General features: G+C 45.3%; 1 protein-coding gene across 3 annotated transcripts in view; it reads right to left on the bottom strand.

Moving 5' to 3' along the window:
• The window catches only part of Me3 (malic enzyme 3), a 178,697-nt gene extending 163,864 nt beyond the window's left edge, over window positions 1-14,833 (bottom strand). The window contains exons 1-2 of one of the 3 annotated variants that reach the window (XM_087901562.1): window positions 13,839-14,833; window positions 13,294-13,491 (exon numbers count right to left, since the gene is read on the bottom strand). In XM_087901562.1, the coding sequence (XP_087757688.1) occupies window positions 13,294-13,476 (183 nt within the window). In that variant the 5' untranslated portion in view covers window positions 13,477-13,491; window positions 13,839-14,833. Of the gene's footprint in view, window positions 1-13,293; window positions 13,492-13,653 lie in introns of all 3 variants that reach the window. The other 2 variants (XM_085682983.2, XM_048435135.3) reach the window with 2 other exon arrangements.
• Window positions 14,834-15,540: the final 707 nt, after the last annotated feature.

Here is a 15,540-nt window from a genome sequence, read left to right as displayed (position 1 = left end):
ACATATGTCCCCTGGCACACATGTAGTGATCAAAAGACAACTTGAGGCAATTTCTGTTGGACTATCCTCACAGACCTTGGGCAGTGTCTGTGGTGCCAGAGACATGCAAGGAGAAGCTCCTCCCACTCTTGTGAGAGCAGGGGTGATATGGGATTCCACTTTGTATGCTATGAATATGTTTTATTACCATTAGTTAATAAAGAAGCTGCTTTAGCCTATGATAGGGTAGGTGGGAAGACTAAACTGAATGTAGAGAGAAAGAAGACAGAGTCAAGCAGACGACATGTAGCTGCCCAAGGGACAAGATGTGAGGTAACAAACCATGAGTCTTACAGTGAAATATAAAATAGTAGAAATGGGTTAACTTAAGATGTAAGAGCTAGCTAGGAATACCCCTGAACAGCTGGTCAAACAGTGTTGCAATTAATAAAAAGTTTGTGTGATTATTTGGGTCTGTGTGGCCAGCAAACTAAAGAGCAGTCTCCTGTTACACTGTGGATGACTTAACTCTGATGGGTGGTTTTCAAAGCCTGTTTCTAAAAATGGCTGTTAATGGGTTTTTCTCAACACCAATCCTGCCTCCTCCTATTTCACCAAGCAGCAGCTGTGTTGCTATTTGCTGTCCCTGTGACCTCAAATGGTTTTACCAGTCAAAACAAATTGCTATGGGCGAGAAGAGATCAAAAATAAAATGAAAGAGATAAGAAAAGAGCTTCTGACAGGAGGGCTCAGCTTTTGGACAGTCGTTTGTGCTCTGTCTTTTAGGTCATGTTAGTACAGAGAAAAATAGAAATACAGAAAGAGTTACAGTTGGGAGCAGGCTAATTCATCAGGGCAAAGTCTGAGGAGTGGCAGCGAGAGCCGTGCCAGCAGGTGCTTCAGTGTGAAGTGCATGGTGATGATTAATATTAATGTATTCCTTGGAAATGGAGACTATAAAGTACTTCTGTGTATGTCAACAAAGACTTGGTCCAAGGTGGTGTTTTAGGATGGCAGGCAAAATGCTCCTTTTTTTTTTTTTTTAAAGGAGAGGGTTTGAGTTTGATCCCTAGAAGTCATATAAGAATTTCAAGCACATGGACGCATTCCTCTAATTCTAGTGCTAGCGAGGGAGAGACAGGGGCATCCCTGGGTTTCCTCTCTAGTTGGTCTGCCTGAACTAAGGAGCTCAAGGAGGGACCCTGCCTCAGAAAATCAGGGGTAGAGCAACTGAGGAGGACACCAAGTGTCAACCTTGGCCTTCACACACATGTTCATTTAGCTCCCTTACACATACACATATATACAAGTACACACACACACACACACACACACACACACACACACACACACCCAGAGAAAGAGAGAGAGAGAGAGAGAGAGAGAGAGAGAGAGAGAGATTAAAGGAAACAAAGAGACAGCTCTAGCTTGTGTCCCTGTCTACCGCTCACACCCTAAGCAGGATGAACGTGGACTCCTCTCCTCTAGAACTTCATCTGAAAAATGATCAACAAGGCTAGAACAGTGTCTTCCCAAACACAAAGTTCCGAATACAATGGCCACTCACTATTTTTAAAAAATTCTCATCCTGAATTCTAACAGAGGGAAATGACCACTTAAACACACATGCACGCACACACACATTTTATTACCCACAGCAGAGCATATGTAGACTCTCCTAGGATGGAACAATTCCCAAACTCTCTGTGTTAGTAAGGTAACTTGGGCCAGTTGGGCCCAATTTATCTGAGTTTGAGGCAATATTTCGACTTTTATGTCTCTGAACTGACATCACAAACATTCTCTTATCTGTTGTCTTACTGTTATTATCTCCTGAGACTGGGAATGTTATAGTAACAAGGAAATAGAGATCCACTCGAACTTGAACTTTGAAAATTTGAATTTGTTTATAAAATGCTGCTTCTCAGGTGCCCAAACATTGGGATCAAAGTTTTAAAATTGCTGGAGGCAGCACCATCTTCAACACCAGACTCAATTGCCAGAAAGAACATCTATTTGAATGACACTAGAATTTCTACTTCTAGAGACATTTTTACCTAAGTTTCTTTCAGACAAATGCCTAGCTTATGGATACATAGGCTTCACAAAGTACAAAGAAATTATCAGTGAATGATCTCGTCTAGCCCGCCCCTTCCCTGACCCACTTCTCTTCCAAGAAGTCTGTTACGCCTCTGAGAATGGGTTTGCTGCTTTAACCTTCCCCTCTTCTGGGTTGAATTCTCTACACAGGCAGGGGCCAGGTCTTGACTCTTTCGGGATCTGTGTTGCACAGAGAACTTGCATTGTGTTAGACATGCTAAAGATGAGGGTTACCTGAGAATTAACTGAAGGCTTACAATTCTCTTTAGATACGGTGTTTCCTTTAATCATTAGAACAACCTATCAAGAGGGTACATTTTATTGGCATTCCCATCATAGATGAGGAAACGGTCTCAAATAAAAGATTTCCAAAGCCCCTGAATCTAGTAAACAGCAGTACTGGATTAGAATTGTATTCATCCATTTTTTAACTGCTATACCGAAACACCCGAGGCTGGGCACACATAACCTTATGGAGTTTTATTTGGGATCCAACATATGGGGGTCATATATGGTGGATTTCTTATTAAATTGGTCCTCAGGTAGCACGAGGCATCATGTGTCAAGAGACGTGTGTGTGCTTGCATGCACATGCAAGTATTTGTATCCTTACGTATCTGTCCATCTTCTTATGAAGACATCAGTTTTCAGTTCTGCAGGCTCCACCATGACCGTCTTATCTAATTCTAGTCACCCCCCAATGTCCCTAACTCTTGATATCACATGGAGTATGCTAAGTATACTGTGTGGTTTTGTGTGTCAACTTGACCCAAGTTAGAGTTATTGGAGGAAGGAGCCTCAGATGGGAAAATGCTTTGATGAGATCCAGCTGTAAGGCATTTTCTCTATTAGTGATCAATGGAAGAGGGCCCAGCCCATGGTGGGTGGTGCCATCCTTGGGCTTCTGGTCCTGGGTTCTATAAGAAGGTAGCCTGAGCAAGCCAGGAGAAGCAAGCTATTAGGTGACTCCCCTCCATGACCTCTGCATCAGCTCCTGCCTCTGGGCTCCTGCCCTGTTTGAGTTCCTGTCCTGACTTCCTTCAGTGATGAACAGAAATGCTGAAGTGGAAGCCAAAAAACCCCTTTCCTCCTCAATTTGCCTTTTCGTCATGGTGTTTTGTCTCAGTGATAGAGACCCTAACTAAGACACTATCTGCCATCTAAATATAATAATTAAATTTCATCATACGACTTCTCAAGGAATGTATTCAAATCATATTGGAAAGAAGGGGATTTTCTGGTCCCAAGTCTCCCAGATTTCTGGCTCTGTGCTCTTCTGCCCAATGCTTGGTTACAGTAATACTGTATTACTACTGTAGTAATCAGGATGATGGATCAAACATAACTGATTTTAACTGACTGTTTTCCTTTACCCCCTATTGCTAGTTACAGCACTAAATTCAGTGTCTCTGCATCAGCCCCAGAGACAAATAAATGCGGTATTCTTTAGCCATTGCATGCAAAATTCTCCAAGTCTCATGGACAAATGTAAAAATCAGTTATATTTTTGTATCAAGTTTTTCACTATTTTTTTTTCTCAGAAAAGCCGTAATATGAAGGCATATTATTTGCCTTCATTTGAGCTGTTCCTGATCTGCTGAGGTACAGGGAATGGGATTTAAGTAGTGTTTATAGTGTGTGCTATGCATGTCATATCTTGGATCTACATATAATGCGAATTATGGAGACCGGCACATGACTAGTAAGCGAACACTGAGACCAAACTGGAAAAGAGCCAGGACCGCCTACGTACCCTAAATGCAGAAAGAATGCAGAGGATGAACAAATGGCTTTGGAGTGGCCCTAAGAAGGAAAGGGGTGTGGCAGAGGAGATGCTGAGTCCTGAAGCGTGCTGGAGGTTTTGGTAAGTGACCTGGTGTAAATGGTACTTCCATCTTTGTGCAGCGTGAAAGCGTCAACTATGGACAAGCAAACGAATAAGTGCAAAGACCATATCCAAGTGCTGGGGACATTAACTCTGTTCGTCAAATCAAAGATCTTAAAACTGTGATGGTTTTGATGTGAAATGTCCCCCGCGGGCTCATGTAGATCTCTTGATCTCTGATTGGTAGTGTCTGTTTAAGAGGTGAGGCCTCAGTGGAGAAAGTGGGTCATAGTGGGTAAGTCTTGAGTCGTGGCCAGGCTCCACTTCCTCTTCTCTCCTGCTTCCTGAATATGGATCCAATGTGACTCGCTGCCCCCTGCTCATTTGCTGTCCCTTCCCTGTGGTGACGGTAACGGACTACATCCCCATGAACTGTAAGATCAAATAGACCCTTCTTTCATTAAGTTGCTTCTGGTCAGGTGTTTTGTTACAGCAGGGAGGAAAACAGCCGATACAATACTGTCGCACAGTTCTCTTGAAATAGGGCCCATTACAGGCTACCCAGTGTCTGTCCATCCCATCCCGACAGTAATGCGTGGCCAGTCCCTTAGGGTCTCATTTAACTGGCTTGCCCTCCATCACCTTCACCGGCCAACTCTGAGGCGTCCCTTCACACCAGCCCCCCAAACGCTGCCAGGAGAGCACTGCTGCACCCCCTTTCACACTCTGTACAGATGCCCCCCTCATTACACTTACCCAGCCGACTGAAACTGTCTATGAGTCCTCCCTGCTCCTCACCTGCACCTGTCTTATCCTGTAAACTCTACAAAGGCAGCAGCAGAAGAAGGGCTGTATTTACCATGACTCACTCACTGTTTAAAGTGGAAATAGGACTCATAAAACGACTAATGTTGAATCTAATATGTAAAAAGTAAGTTTGAGTAGAAAGACAATTTATCACATGTACTCACTCATAAGTGGTTTTTAAACATAAAGCAAAGAAACCAGCCCACAAATCACAATCCCAGAGAGCCTAGACAACAATGAGGACCCTAAGAGAGACAAACATGGATCTAATCTACATGGGAAATAGAAAAAGACAAGATCTCCTGAGTAAACTGGGAGCATGGGGACCTTGTAGGAGGACTGAAGAGGAGGGGAGAGGCAGGGAGGGGAGCAGAGAAAAATGTAGAGCTCAATAAAAATATAAAAAAGTAAGTTTGAGTAGAATTACACATCCTGGAAGAATAGAAGACACTTAGTGATGTTTAAAGCCCCCTCCAACTTCAGGATTCCCTATTTCGAACCAAACAAATAGAAGTAATAACAACCTAGTGGCCCCATAAGGGAACAGGCACTGCATTTGTTATTACCATGGGAAGGCCGCAGCTCGTTAGGCTGCTTACAGTAAGCCCCAAGTAAGAGGGATCTTGTATGCTGGAAGTCTGGGGCACACACTGGGCGCAGGTGTCGGCCCTGAACTACATAGCCTGGGTTTGAGCAGCCCTGTGCCACACTGAGCAGAGAGCATGGAGCGGTTCCTTATCTGCCATTTCGTATCTTTCCCCTCTTCTCTGTAACATAAGAATAATAACCATGTATACCTCAAAGGGTTGAGATAATGCAGTAAATGAGTTAATACCTATGAACACTGCTTGGAAGAATTCTGGGTACCATATGTGTCCCGAAACTGTTAACTGTTGTAATTGTTGTCTGGATCCTCTCCATGACAGTACTAAAGGAAAACTGGCATACTTGCCATCTAAACTGGAATCCACAGGGAGAAGGGACAGGGACAATGAACCAAGCTGGAGTTGGCCTACAATGCCTGCCTGGTGGTTTCAGGCACTCAGCAGACCAATAGCTCTGAAGAGATGCTGATTTGGGTGGGTGAGAAGGGCATCTTTCTGTTTTGCAAAAGGACTCAATCGAGCCCATTTTCTCCAGACTTCTACCTTGTAGAGAATGCGGTGAAGACAGTTCGTGTGGATGCTCCGTAGTTCACAAGCAAACAAAACCATCAAATGAGACAAAAAAACCTATCTCGAGTTGCCAGCCATTCAGCTGTTTACTGAATTGTGCCTCCAGTTTCCACTCCTAGGAAAAGCAAACAGAGCCTTGATTTTCTTTTATTCAAGCCCTTCAAAAGCTGATGATCTTTCTATCAAAAACCCCTCTCCTCAAATGACTGGGTATATTTTCCCCTTTTCTCTGTCCTTGCGGGAAGAACTGTGTCTTAACCAGGCTGCCTGGCAACCCTTTGCGCACAGAATGAAAGCGTGCTTTTAGCCACTGACCCCAGCACCTCCACTTGTAGGATTTTCATCACGCAATCATAGAGTGTCCTTTGTGTTCTGCTCAGAAAGGCAGTCAAACGCCACCCCAAAGGACTGCCCGACGTACTTTCTCCACATCAAAGGGAAGGGATTGTAAGTAAGCCCTGTCTGCAAACACAAGTGCTCACATTGGTGTCCTGCAATGGCCGACAGATCAGCAGGCCACTTTCCCACCCTCGCTGCATGACTGGCATTTAGAAAGTGGAGGGCGGATAATAAAAGAAATCTTAGGTTGAAGTGGCAAAAACGTCGTCAAATAAAACCAATCAGATCATAAACCTCAGAGGGTACCAAGGCCAAGGGCAACCAAGAGAAACTGATGTAGGGAAACTAGAGATGATCTTGAAAACATGACCATAGACACTTTACATCTAGCCAAGACTTAGAACCATTTAAGAGGCCAGCTGGCCCGGGTCGGAGGCAGGCAGCACATACTTCTGCAAAGGATGTGCCAGCCATGCAGCTGCTTACATACTCTAGATATTGCCGTTGACAACTACTTGTAATGCTGGCAGCAGAAGATAGCTAATTATAAAAGACTGAAATGAGACGACCACCGAGAGAGAGAGAGAGATTTCCACTCATAAATTCCAGATGCACCGACTTCTAAAGGTTAAGTTGAATATTGTCTACTTGGTTCTAGAAACTTTGCCTCAATAAAAACCATCGAAACAATAATGGGACATTAAGGAATTAACACAGAGAAAAGATAAAATTCTTAATATACCTCTGTTACAAAACAGGCATTTTCAGGCGATTACCTCCCAGCCATTTTCCAGACTTGCGTGTTTCTCTTGCATAGCAACAGCCAAGGCTATAGAGTCTACTTAGCATTGTGCATTGTTGGCAGTGGGTTCTGAAGTCTTCAGGATGAATATACAGATGCCCATTTAGCATATGTTCTATGTTCTCTAGAGAATGAGTCACCTATTTATAGCCACGTGCTTATGAGAAAGCATTTTACAAATCAGCTTCAGGTTCCAGGAACGGTCAAGCTTCTTCCAGAGCCTCTGGCACCTGTCCCATACTTTTTCCATTTTCAGGTATTTGGAACTGAGGCTCTGCCTGATGTGGTGCCCTTGAACTCCCATCCTCCACTTTTGAGACCTTAGACCAGTGGTTCTCATTAATGCTGTGACCCTCATGTTGTGGTGACCCCCCTCACCATAAGATGATTTCATTGCTACTTCATAACTGTAATGTTGCAACTCTTATGAATTGTAATGCAAATATTTGAAAGGCAGGCTATCTGAGATGTAGCCCCCAAAGCGGTCATGACCTACAGGTTGAGAACAAGTGTCTCAGAGCTTTCCTTCCTACATGAATCCCTCTGCCTCCCCTGCCTGTCTCAGCAGCAATGGAAGCTCTAAGGCATCAGAAGTGGAGGATGAGGATTCAAGGATACCGGAGGTACTGACTGAAACAGGATTGCCTTTCTCTGATCCATGGATCTGGGGGCAGGGGTGATGCACTGAAGAAGAGTCCTTTGGTAGAAAGAGAGATGAAGGAATAGGAGCAATTTAGGGAACCAGGCAGAAGTCGCTCTGAATGATTCATTTAGTTTGTAGCCATCTTGGCAGAAACAATATAAACAGAACTTCTAAAGTGAGATGCTGTGTCTTTTCCTTGGGCTGTTAAGATTATGGAGACCTCACTTAAAAGGATGTTTTCTACCACAATCCATTTTCCTGCAAAATTCAAGATATGCTTTTTTTCTGCTGTGTAGTACTCCATTGTGTAAATGTAGCATATTTTCCTTATCCATTTTTTGGTCGAGGGGCATTTAGGTTGTTTCCAGGTTCTGGCTATGACAAACAATGCTGCTATGGACATAGTTGAGCACATGTCCAGAAAGACAATTATTACATGTACTCACTCATAGGTGGTTTTTAAACATAAAGCAAAGAAAACAAGGCCACAAATCACAATCCCAGAGAATCTAGACAACAATGAGGACCCTAAGAGAGACATACATGGATCTAATCTACATGGGAAGTAGAAAAAGACAAGACTCCTGAGTAAATTGGGAGCATGGGGACCTTGGGAGAGAGTTGAAGGGAAGGGGAGAAGCAGGAAGGGGAGCAGAGAAAAATGTAGAGCTCAAAAAAAAAAAAAACCAATAAAAAAAAAGATCATGGAGACAAGGGATTCCTAGGAATTAGAATTTTCTAAGTACTCTCATTCTGAGAAAGGAAAAAATATTGAGGTCCTGGTGCCAGCCAGAAGGGTGCTCATCTCCCAGCCAGAGATTTCACCCAGTGCTGACCACTTGCAGGGCAGACCAAGGACCAGGAGACACTGATGTGTCTGTGATGGGACAAGGAGAGACAGGAACACACCTCACCCAGGGTTGCTGTGTTACACTTTTGTTCTCTTTTTACACGCTGGTATCTGGAGCATGGAGCAGAGGGTATCACTGGATCTATTTATTTGTTCCCTTCTCACTATAGCCATCCTTGATAAACACCTCTTCTCTGATTCTCACTGTTACTTGCATCTTTTATTGGCCTACCGTGTAACTAGGCCATTCTGTCAGGCTGGCAGTGACCAAGTTTGATGCTAACAACTCTGGTAACAATTTGACTCCTTCATTCATTCTGTCTATTAACTGTGAGTTAAATACCCGAGCTACATCAGCCCCAAATCAAGCAAAGGAGGGCTAGATCTATAGCTCAGTAGCAGAACGGTTGTCTACCTTACAGCAGCTAACCATGATGAGATATGTAGGAACAAAGCTGGCATTGGTGGGAATGTAGAGAAACAGACTTTAGACGGCGATGAAAAATTGACAGACTAAAAGAATGATAGTTTCAGATCAATATTGTCTGACAGGTTCCCAAAATATCCTCTCTTTCATAGTGGAGAATTTTTAACTGAAACCCTGGTGCTCAGCCAAACAATTCCCCAGCCCTATTCTGTTAGAGCTAAGTGTGCATGTTACCAAGTTCCAGCCAAGTGGGTTGGAACTAGAAGTGATAATTAAGTCTTCTGAATGGTGCCCTTAAAAGCAGTGTTTCCTCTTACCCTTGGAGTCTGTGGAATTAAAGATATGGCTGGAGTCACCATTTTGGACCATCACACATATAAAGCACAGTGAAGACTACCGAGCAAGAAGATCACGCTTCCTGCCAACTCACAAACTCTCTCCCAGACTCATTTATCTGGTTTGTAATTCTATCTGGTTTAAGTCTCTGTATTTGCAGCTCATTTTGTCAGAGTGGCCTGACCTAGTCTAACTAGTCCAAATTCTTTTCGCTGTTCTAAGCACATAGCCCTAATATTTCTCAGCTGTTTGAGCACATAACCATAGCAGGCTCATGAAGACAAGGCAGTATTCGATAGGGAAAGACTGACTTTCGAACTGGTTTTGCTCGTTTCGTCTTGAAATATTCAAACAGTATTTGAATTTCTACTCCCTGTACCAGCAAGCCAGAGACTTAGATCTAGGGCAAACTGCATATGAACTTATGTCTAGTTAGTGACCCACTGTTTCTCTTTCAATCCTGAAGCCTGATTCTCTCTTATATCTAACGCTGAGTTCTCAGGAAAACATATTATTCACGTCACCAATAAACCTCTGCTTCTTCATCCGACCCAGCCAGCATCTCCTGAACATGATGAAGCAAGTCTGTGAGGAGATACTTCCCTCATTCAAGGAGAGCGAAGGTCAAAGTCTGTGCTGCTGCTAAGTTAAAAAAAAAAAGGCACTTCAAACAAATATATGTAGGAGTCTAATAAATCCCCCACTGAATCAGCTGAAGTGATTTTGCTGAAACCTGCGTGTCCCCGGAATCTCAACCCCTGCTGCAGTGTTGGTCGCCACCCTTCATACCTTCCTGGACTGAAATATGCCAACTCTGCATGGAAGGCAGGCTGCTTCTGATCTGTCCTGAAGTATCTCAAGGTCCACTGTGCGGAATGTGCCAATCAACAACCAGTGGTTTAAACACCCACTTCATCCATTGCTTCCCTAAACATTAAGCTCAGGAGATCAAAAACAACAGCAAACAACAAAAACAACAAGCAAAAGAAAAACTTCAGAAGCAGCAGGTGACTGGTCCAGTAGCATATTGTGAACGAAAAAAAAAATTGCTGGTATTATGTCGAAGAGGGAGGCTGATGCACTCTAGGAAATAACAGACTGCCTTGTGAAAAGACTGAAAATCTTGGACTATTAGTATTAAGTAAGTATGTTGCTTCCACAAAAGGCCTTAGTCAATGAGAACGTAGTCAGCGAGAACTTGGTTGTCAAATTACCACATTAACGTTAACACTGTTGAGGGAAAGGGTGGAGACTCAAGATTACTCAAGAGCAAATAGTTACCGACTGTCAAATCAGGCAGAGAGACCATTGTCTGACCGGCCAGTCTCTGTCTTCAAGAACACCATGGTCTACTGTGGAAAAGAATTTAGTCTGCCACTGTAGAAGTATGCCCAGTGCCGAAGGAAAGGGCACAAAGGCAAACGCCAAGAGGCTCACATTTAGAATGAGAGATGAGGACGGTCTTACACCAGCCACCGAGATGCCAGTGAGACCCAGCACAGACAGCATGGCCAGGACACAACAGCCCCAGATCCAGAAGACGGTCATCACGTGACCGCCATGGTGTCTACCCCATCCAGTGAGAAGCCCGTCTTCTCTCTACAGCTCCACTTCCCATTTACCCCCCAGTTTCAATGTAAGGCCTTTGTGATCTGCCAGGAATGAACACACAGTACTACGGATGCAGAGCTAGTGCTGCATTGCGAGATCCCCGAGAAGCTTCTCTAGAGTAGTGCATTCTGGGCACACGCTCACAGAACACTGTCAGTCTTGGCTCTCCAAGAGCTTGCATGCTAGAAAAACATCCACCCACAGACCTGCGTGCTAACCACAGCACGAAGGACCTTTCGAAGATTCCCATTTTATTGTTTTGGTTTGTCGATTTTTCCATTTTGGGAACCTTGTTGCTTTGTCTAACCTCATCACAACTGTCCCATCTGATGGAGAAAAATCCTGAAGCCTTCCGTGGAAACACCAAATGTTGGGGTCACCAGAGGGAACAGAAGGACTTGTGAGCGGCTCCCCGGAAGTCTGTTTCTTCACAGCAGGAGAGGGCTACACCTGGCCCTGAGCAGCATTCCGGATATCCTCCACATCTCTAACCAGTGCCAAGCATCTTCCAATATGCCTGACTTTATGAAAATGGCAGACCGCATGCATCTATGAATAACATTCCATCTTCGGTACTTGGGAAGGCAAGTCACTAGGACAACTTCCATAGGGGACTCGAATGTTTTTAGGGGTACAAAACCCAGGACTAAAAACATTATTTTCTTAACTACTTATGAACCAATAACTGCTTGTTGGTAATGTACACATACATCTAAGGCAATTGTTGTAATAACTGAAGCCTATGGTAGTAATGTATTACTTTGCTCACCAGAATTCTGTCTCTTATATTTTATGACATATACAAGTTTATGGTGGGGGAAATGTATCTCTTCTATTCTGAGGTAATTGGTGTGTTATGGTGTAGAAATGAACCTTTTGTTCATTTCCAAGTGGAGGTTCCAACTGGCTTAAGTTACTGGTGGTTGTCTTGGAACTAGGAGGAAAACCCAAGCAGAATCTGTAAGTAGAAGTGGCCTCCTATGACTTCATGTAAGGGCTGCTGTTGAAGCTGACATTGCAGAGTCAGGGTCTACCAGAGCACGGCTGCACCATTCGGGAGTCCTCTCGGTGACTCCATCAAGTCTTACCTGCAGCCCGTCCTCTAGGTTTTGTTTCTGTAAAGGATTGTCTAAAGTAGTTTACACCTTCTAACCCAACAGAAGTCATGCAGACTGATGTAGATACCTTCTGTGCTTAGAAAAGGAGCGTGTTCAGAGAAACCAGCGTCTCCTTGGAGAGCAGAGGGTCAGTGGACAGGCAAAAGACTGAGCCAAAAGATTTTTTTCCCTTAGTTTCTATTAACGCTGCAGGAAAACCCCATAGCATAGAGCGATTGGCCCCACCCCTTAAAATCACATTTTCCATCCAGGTTGCCTCATATGAATTTCACCATCCTGAACCACAGAAACTTAACTTTTTTTTTTTTGAGTACTTCATACATGAGGATCATTACATTTTTATTGGCAGGAATTGCTTAGCCAGCACTCGGAAGTTATAGTTTAAAATAGTACTTCAAGTCCTGTGGTTCTCAGAATTTTCACACTAAGCCAATGGGGTTGGAATGCCGAATCTAGCATTCATTTTAGACTGAAGAAAGTTGAGCCTCCTAGTTAAAAGTGAAAAGGTGGGGGTGGGAGACTGGCGCTAGTCTTGATTTCTGGGCTCCTGTCCATCACAATCCTCTGAACCAAAGATACGAACTCCTTCCTGGAGGAAGAACATGTGCGTATTTCTAGGTTAATACTCAAGTGTTTGCTGTGGGCTGAACATGCCAAAACCTTACAGATCTGAATTTGGTCACCTTGGTCAAGCCCCCTTGGTTGTATATCCTGCTCTAGGACCGGTTTGAACGCAGTTCTCGGATGTTCCTTCCAGTCCTAAAATGTTCTACAATTCTAGACCTTTCTTCCAGATTTGCGTTCCTAAAATAATCACCATAACTTCGACTGATACTTCTTATCTCACTGGTGCCGGAGTGTGTGCTAAGAACTCTGCCTCCATTTTCCTTACATGGTTTCCTGTAAACCATGCAGTCCTCCTACGAAATCTTTCTCTAACAGATACAGAAACTTTAATTCCCAGGGTCAAAGGAACTGCCCTCAAGGTCTGCTGGCAATCTGACTCTAGGTCAGAGAGACCTTTGTGGACCTTCACTGGGTCTGTATTAGTTTCGCTGAAGAAATTAATGTCCGCATAACCTATCACCTCTCTCCGTGTCAAAAGGGAGAGAGGAAGGGGACGGAAAAAGCCAAAACAAATAATAAAGCAATCTCTGCTAGGCAAAACCAGAAGGGCCATGGAAGGACTCCAGAGGCTTCTTCCCAGGCCCAGGGGGGCGGGGCGTCCTTCCCTCCAGTCACAGGATCCAAAGCCCTACCCTTCCAGACCCGGACCATTACCTTGTTGAGATGAGGGTTCCTGGTGACATCGTATCCGCGCTTCTTCAGGGGCACAGGGCGAGGTGGGCCGGACTTGGAGTGGCAGCCCTGGGCGGGCGCGGAGGGTGCCTGGCGCCGGAGGGTGCCGCAGGCCATGCGTGGCAGGGAGGTCAGCCGCGGGCCAGTGACCAGCGCGGCGCCCATGGTCCTGGCGCAGATCTGGAACGAGGGAGAGACCAAGGTCAGGGGGTGCCCTCTAGCCAAGCCAGGTCCTGCGCGCCAGCAGAGCGCGGTGGCCTGAGTCAGGACTCGTATTAATGGAGAGGCAGGGGGCTCCCGAAGGGTTCAAGGGGCCAACCTCCGCCCCTCCTCCGAGGCCACCTGCTTCGGGTTCGGTAGCGATGCTCCAAGCCTCACCGGGCACCCAGCAAAGCGAAAGCAAGCTCAGAAGGCAGATTCTATGCGGATGACAGCGGGTGCCATCCCCGCCCCCATGCAGAAGAATGGTCGACTGCGCGTTCCGAGGGGTCCCCGCATTCTCCTTGGTTCCTCCTTCCTCTGCTCACCTGTCTAACTAAAACCTATGCAGTCCCACTGCGGGCAGGTGGGGCAAGGTGCTCTTGTCCCCTGTCACTCTCTCGTCAAAGGCTGCACCGCATAGGCAGCATGAGCTGGTGGCACAGGCAGCGTGAGCTGGCGGTACTGGTGCGTTCAGGAAAAGCAGTCCCTAAACCTTCCACGGTGGCACCAGACTTCTCTTGACGATGCGCGTGCGGCTCTTCCTAACAAGACAAAATGAAGCTGGGTTTCTTCCCACCTTAGAGCGTTTGCACATTTTCTCCCTGGTATTCTCCATCCAGAGAGGACTGGATCGCAATGTTGGGTGAGCACATAAGGATCAGTAGTCCCTCTTCTGCTTCCACCTTTTGAGCAAGATCCTGAACAATCCAATCTAATAACCATAAGCTTCATGTGGCTGTAAGTTTTCAATACTTTCCTCTAAATAAAATACAATTTACAACCCATTTCCTCAGTCACGGCAAGCACCTTGTTGGCAGTTGAGAGCCCCGGTGTTTGTGCACAAATTCAAAATGCTTGCAGCTTTGCGGAAAGCCGCTCCATCCCTAAGTGGGCTCCTAGGAAGCTCACGCTGCTGGTGGCCACAGGTGTTAAAGTTACACCTGCACCTTGATGTCCCCCTGTCCCTGAATTTAAATGTGTACTTCCTCCACACAGTGGTCAAGAGAGTCCTTCCATGGTCAGTATTTCACTGCGTGTGTGTGAGCTAACATTCACGTCTTCAGGAGGCCTTTTGGCCAACCACAGGCTGGCTCCTGCCAACTTCTCACGTTCACCTCGCTCCCCTCTGCCTTACCCTTGAGGTCCCCTGTCCCTTGCTTTGTTTCTCCACCTTCCTCAGTTCCCAGCCTCCACCTGAGGGCCTCTGCGTCTGCTATTGCTTCATGTGGAATGACATCCTCCGACCTTCCAAAGAGCTTGCAATCTCATCTCTCAGGTTGCCCCTAATTTGTCAACTTGGAGGCCGTTATTCTAGGTATTCCACTCAGCATTGGCCATCACCAGGAGATACACAAGGGTTTCCCCTACATATAGATTAACAAGAGAGCTGTTAGCTCATTGCTCTGGTGGTTTAGTGTTTGCTTCCCACCCTTAAAATACAGGCTTCACTGGGCTATCGTCTTTGCCTGTAAATCCACTTGTCCTTGGGGCCTGGCAGGTCTCTGTACAATAAAAAAAAAAAAGTTGTTTGGTGAACAAAGGTGAGTGAGCACTCTGTTCTTCGGGGCTGCGGACTCTCAGAACGACTGCCAGGTGTATGGTGCGCTTCTCTCAGCCTCCTCTTCAAACCTCCCCCTACTCTCATGCCCCAAGTGCCAAGCAGGCATGATGGTGCTGTCGGGGTCCTCCAGCCTGGGCTCGGGAGCTCGTCTCCTCAAGAATGATGGTCTTCCTTTGAAGCTGTTCTCTTCTCTGTTTCAATTTTCAGTTCTCGATCGGAATGGTCTGTATTAAACTGTGTTGCTGAGAGCAGCCTCAGAACGCCCTATTGAAAGGACAGAGGCAGGGTCAACAGTACAGAGTTTTCAGGTCCCATCTACAGATTCATTCAAAAGAGGTTAAATGCCTGGTTAGGATTATTCTTGGGCTGGATACTTACACAAGCCTATCAGTGGCATTTTAATTAATAAAGGAAATTTGAGTTAGAGTTTTTACATAGTCTGTAACCGAGAGCATTTGCTTCTTTCA

Source organism: Myodes glareolus, chromosome 24 (assembly GCF_982192425.1).
Source record: "Myodes glareolus chromosome 24, mMyoGla1.1, whole genome shotgun sequence".
Classification (NCBI taxonomy): domain Eukaryota; kingdom Metazoa; phylum Chordata; class Mammalia; order Rodentia; family Cricetidae; genus Myodes; species Myodes glareolus.
Note: the sequence above shows the minus strand (reverse complement) of the source record. Positions and strands in the feature narration are given on the sequence as shown.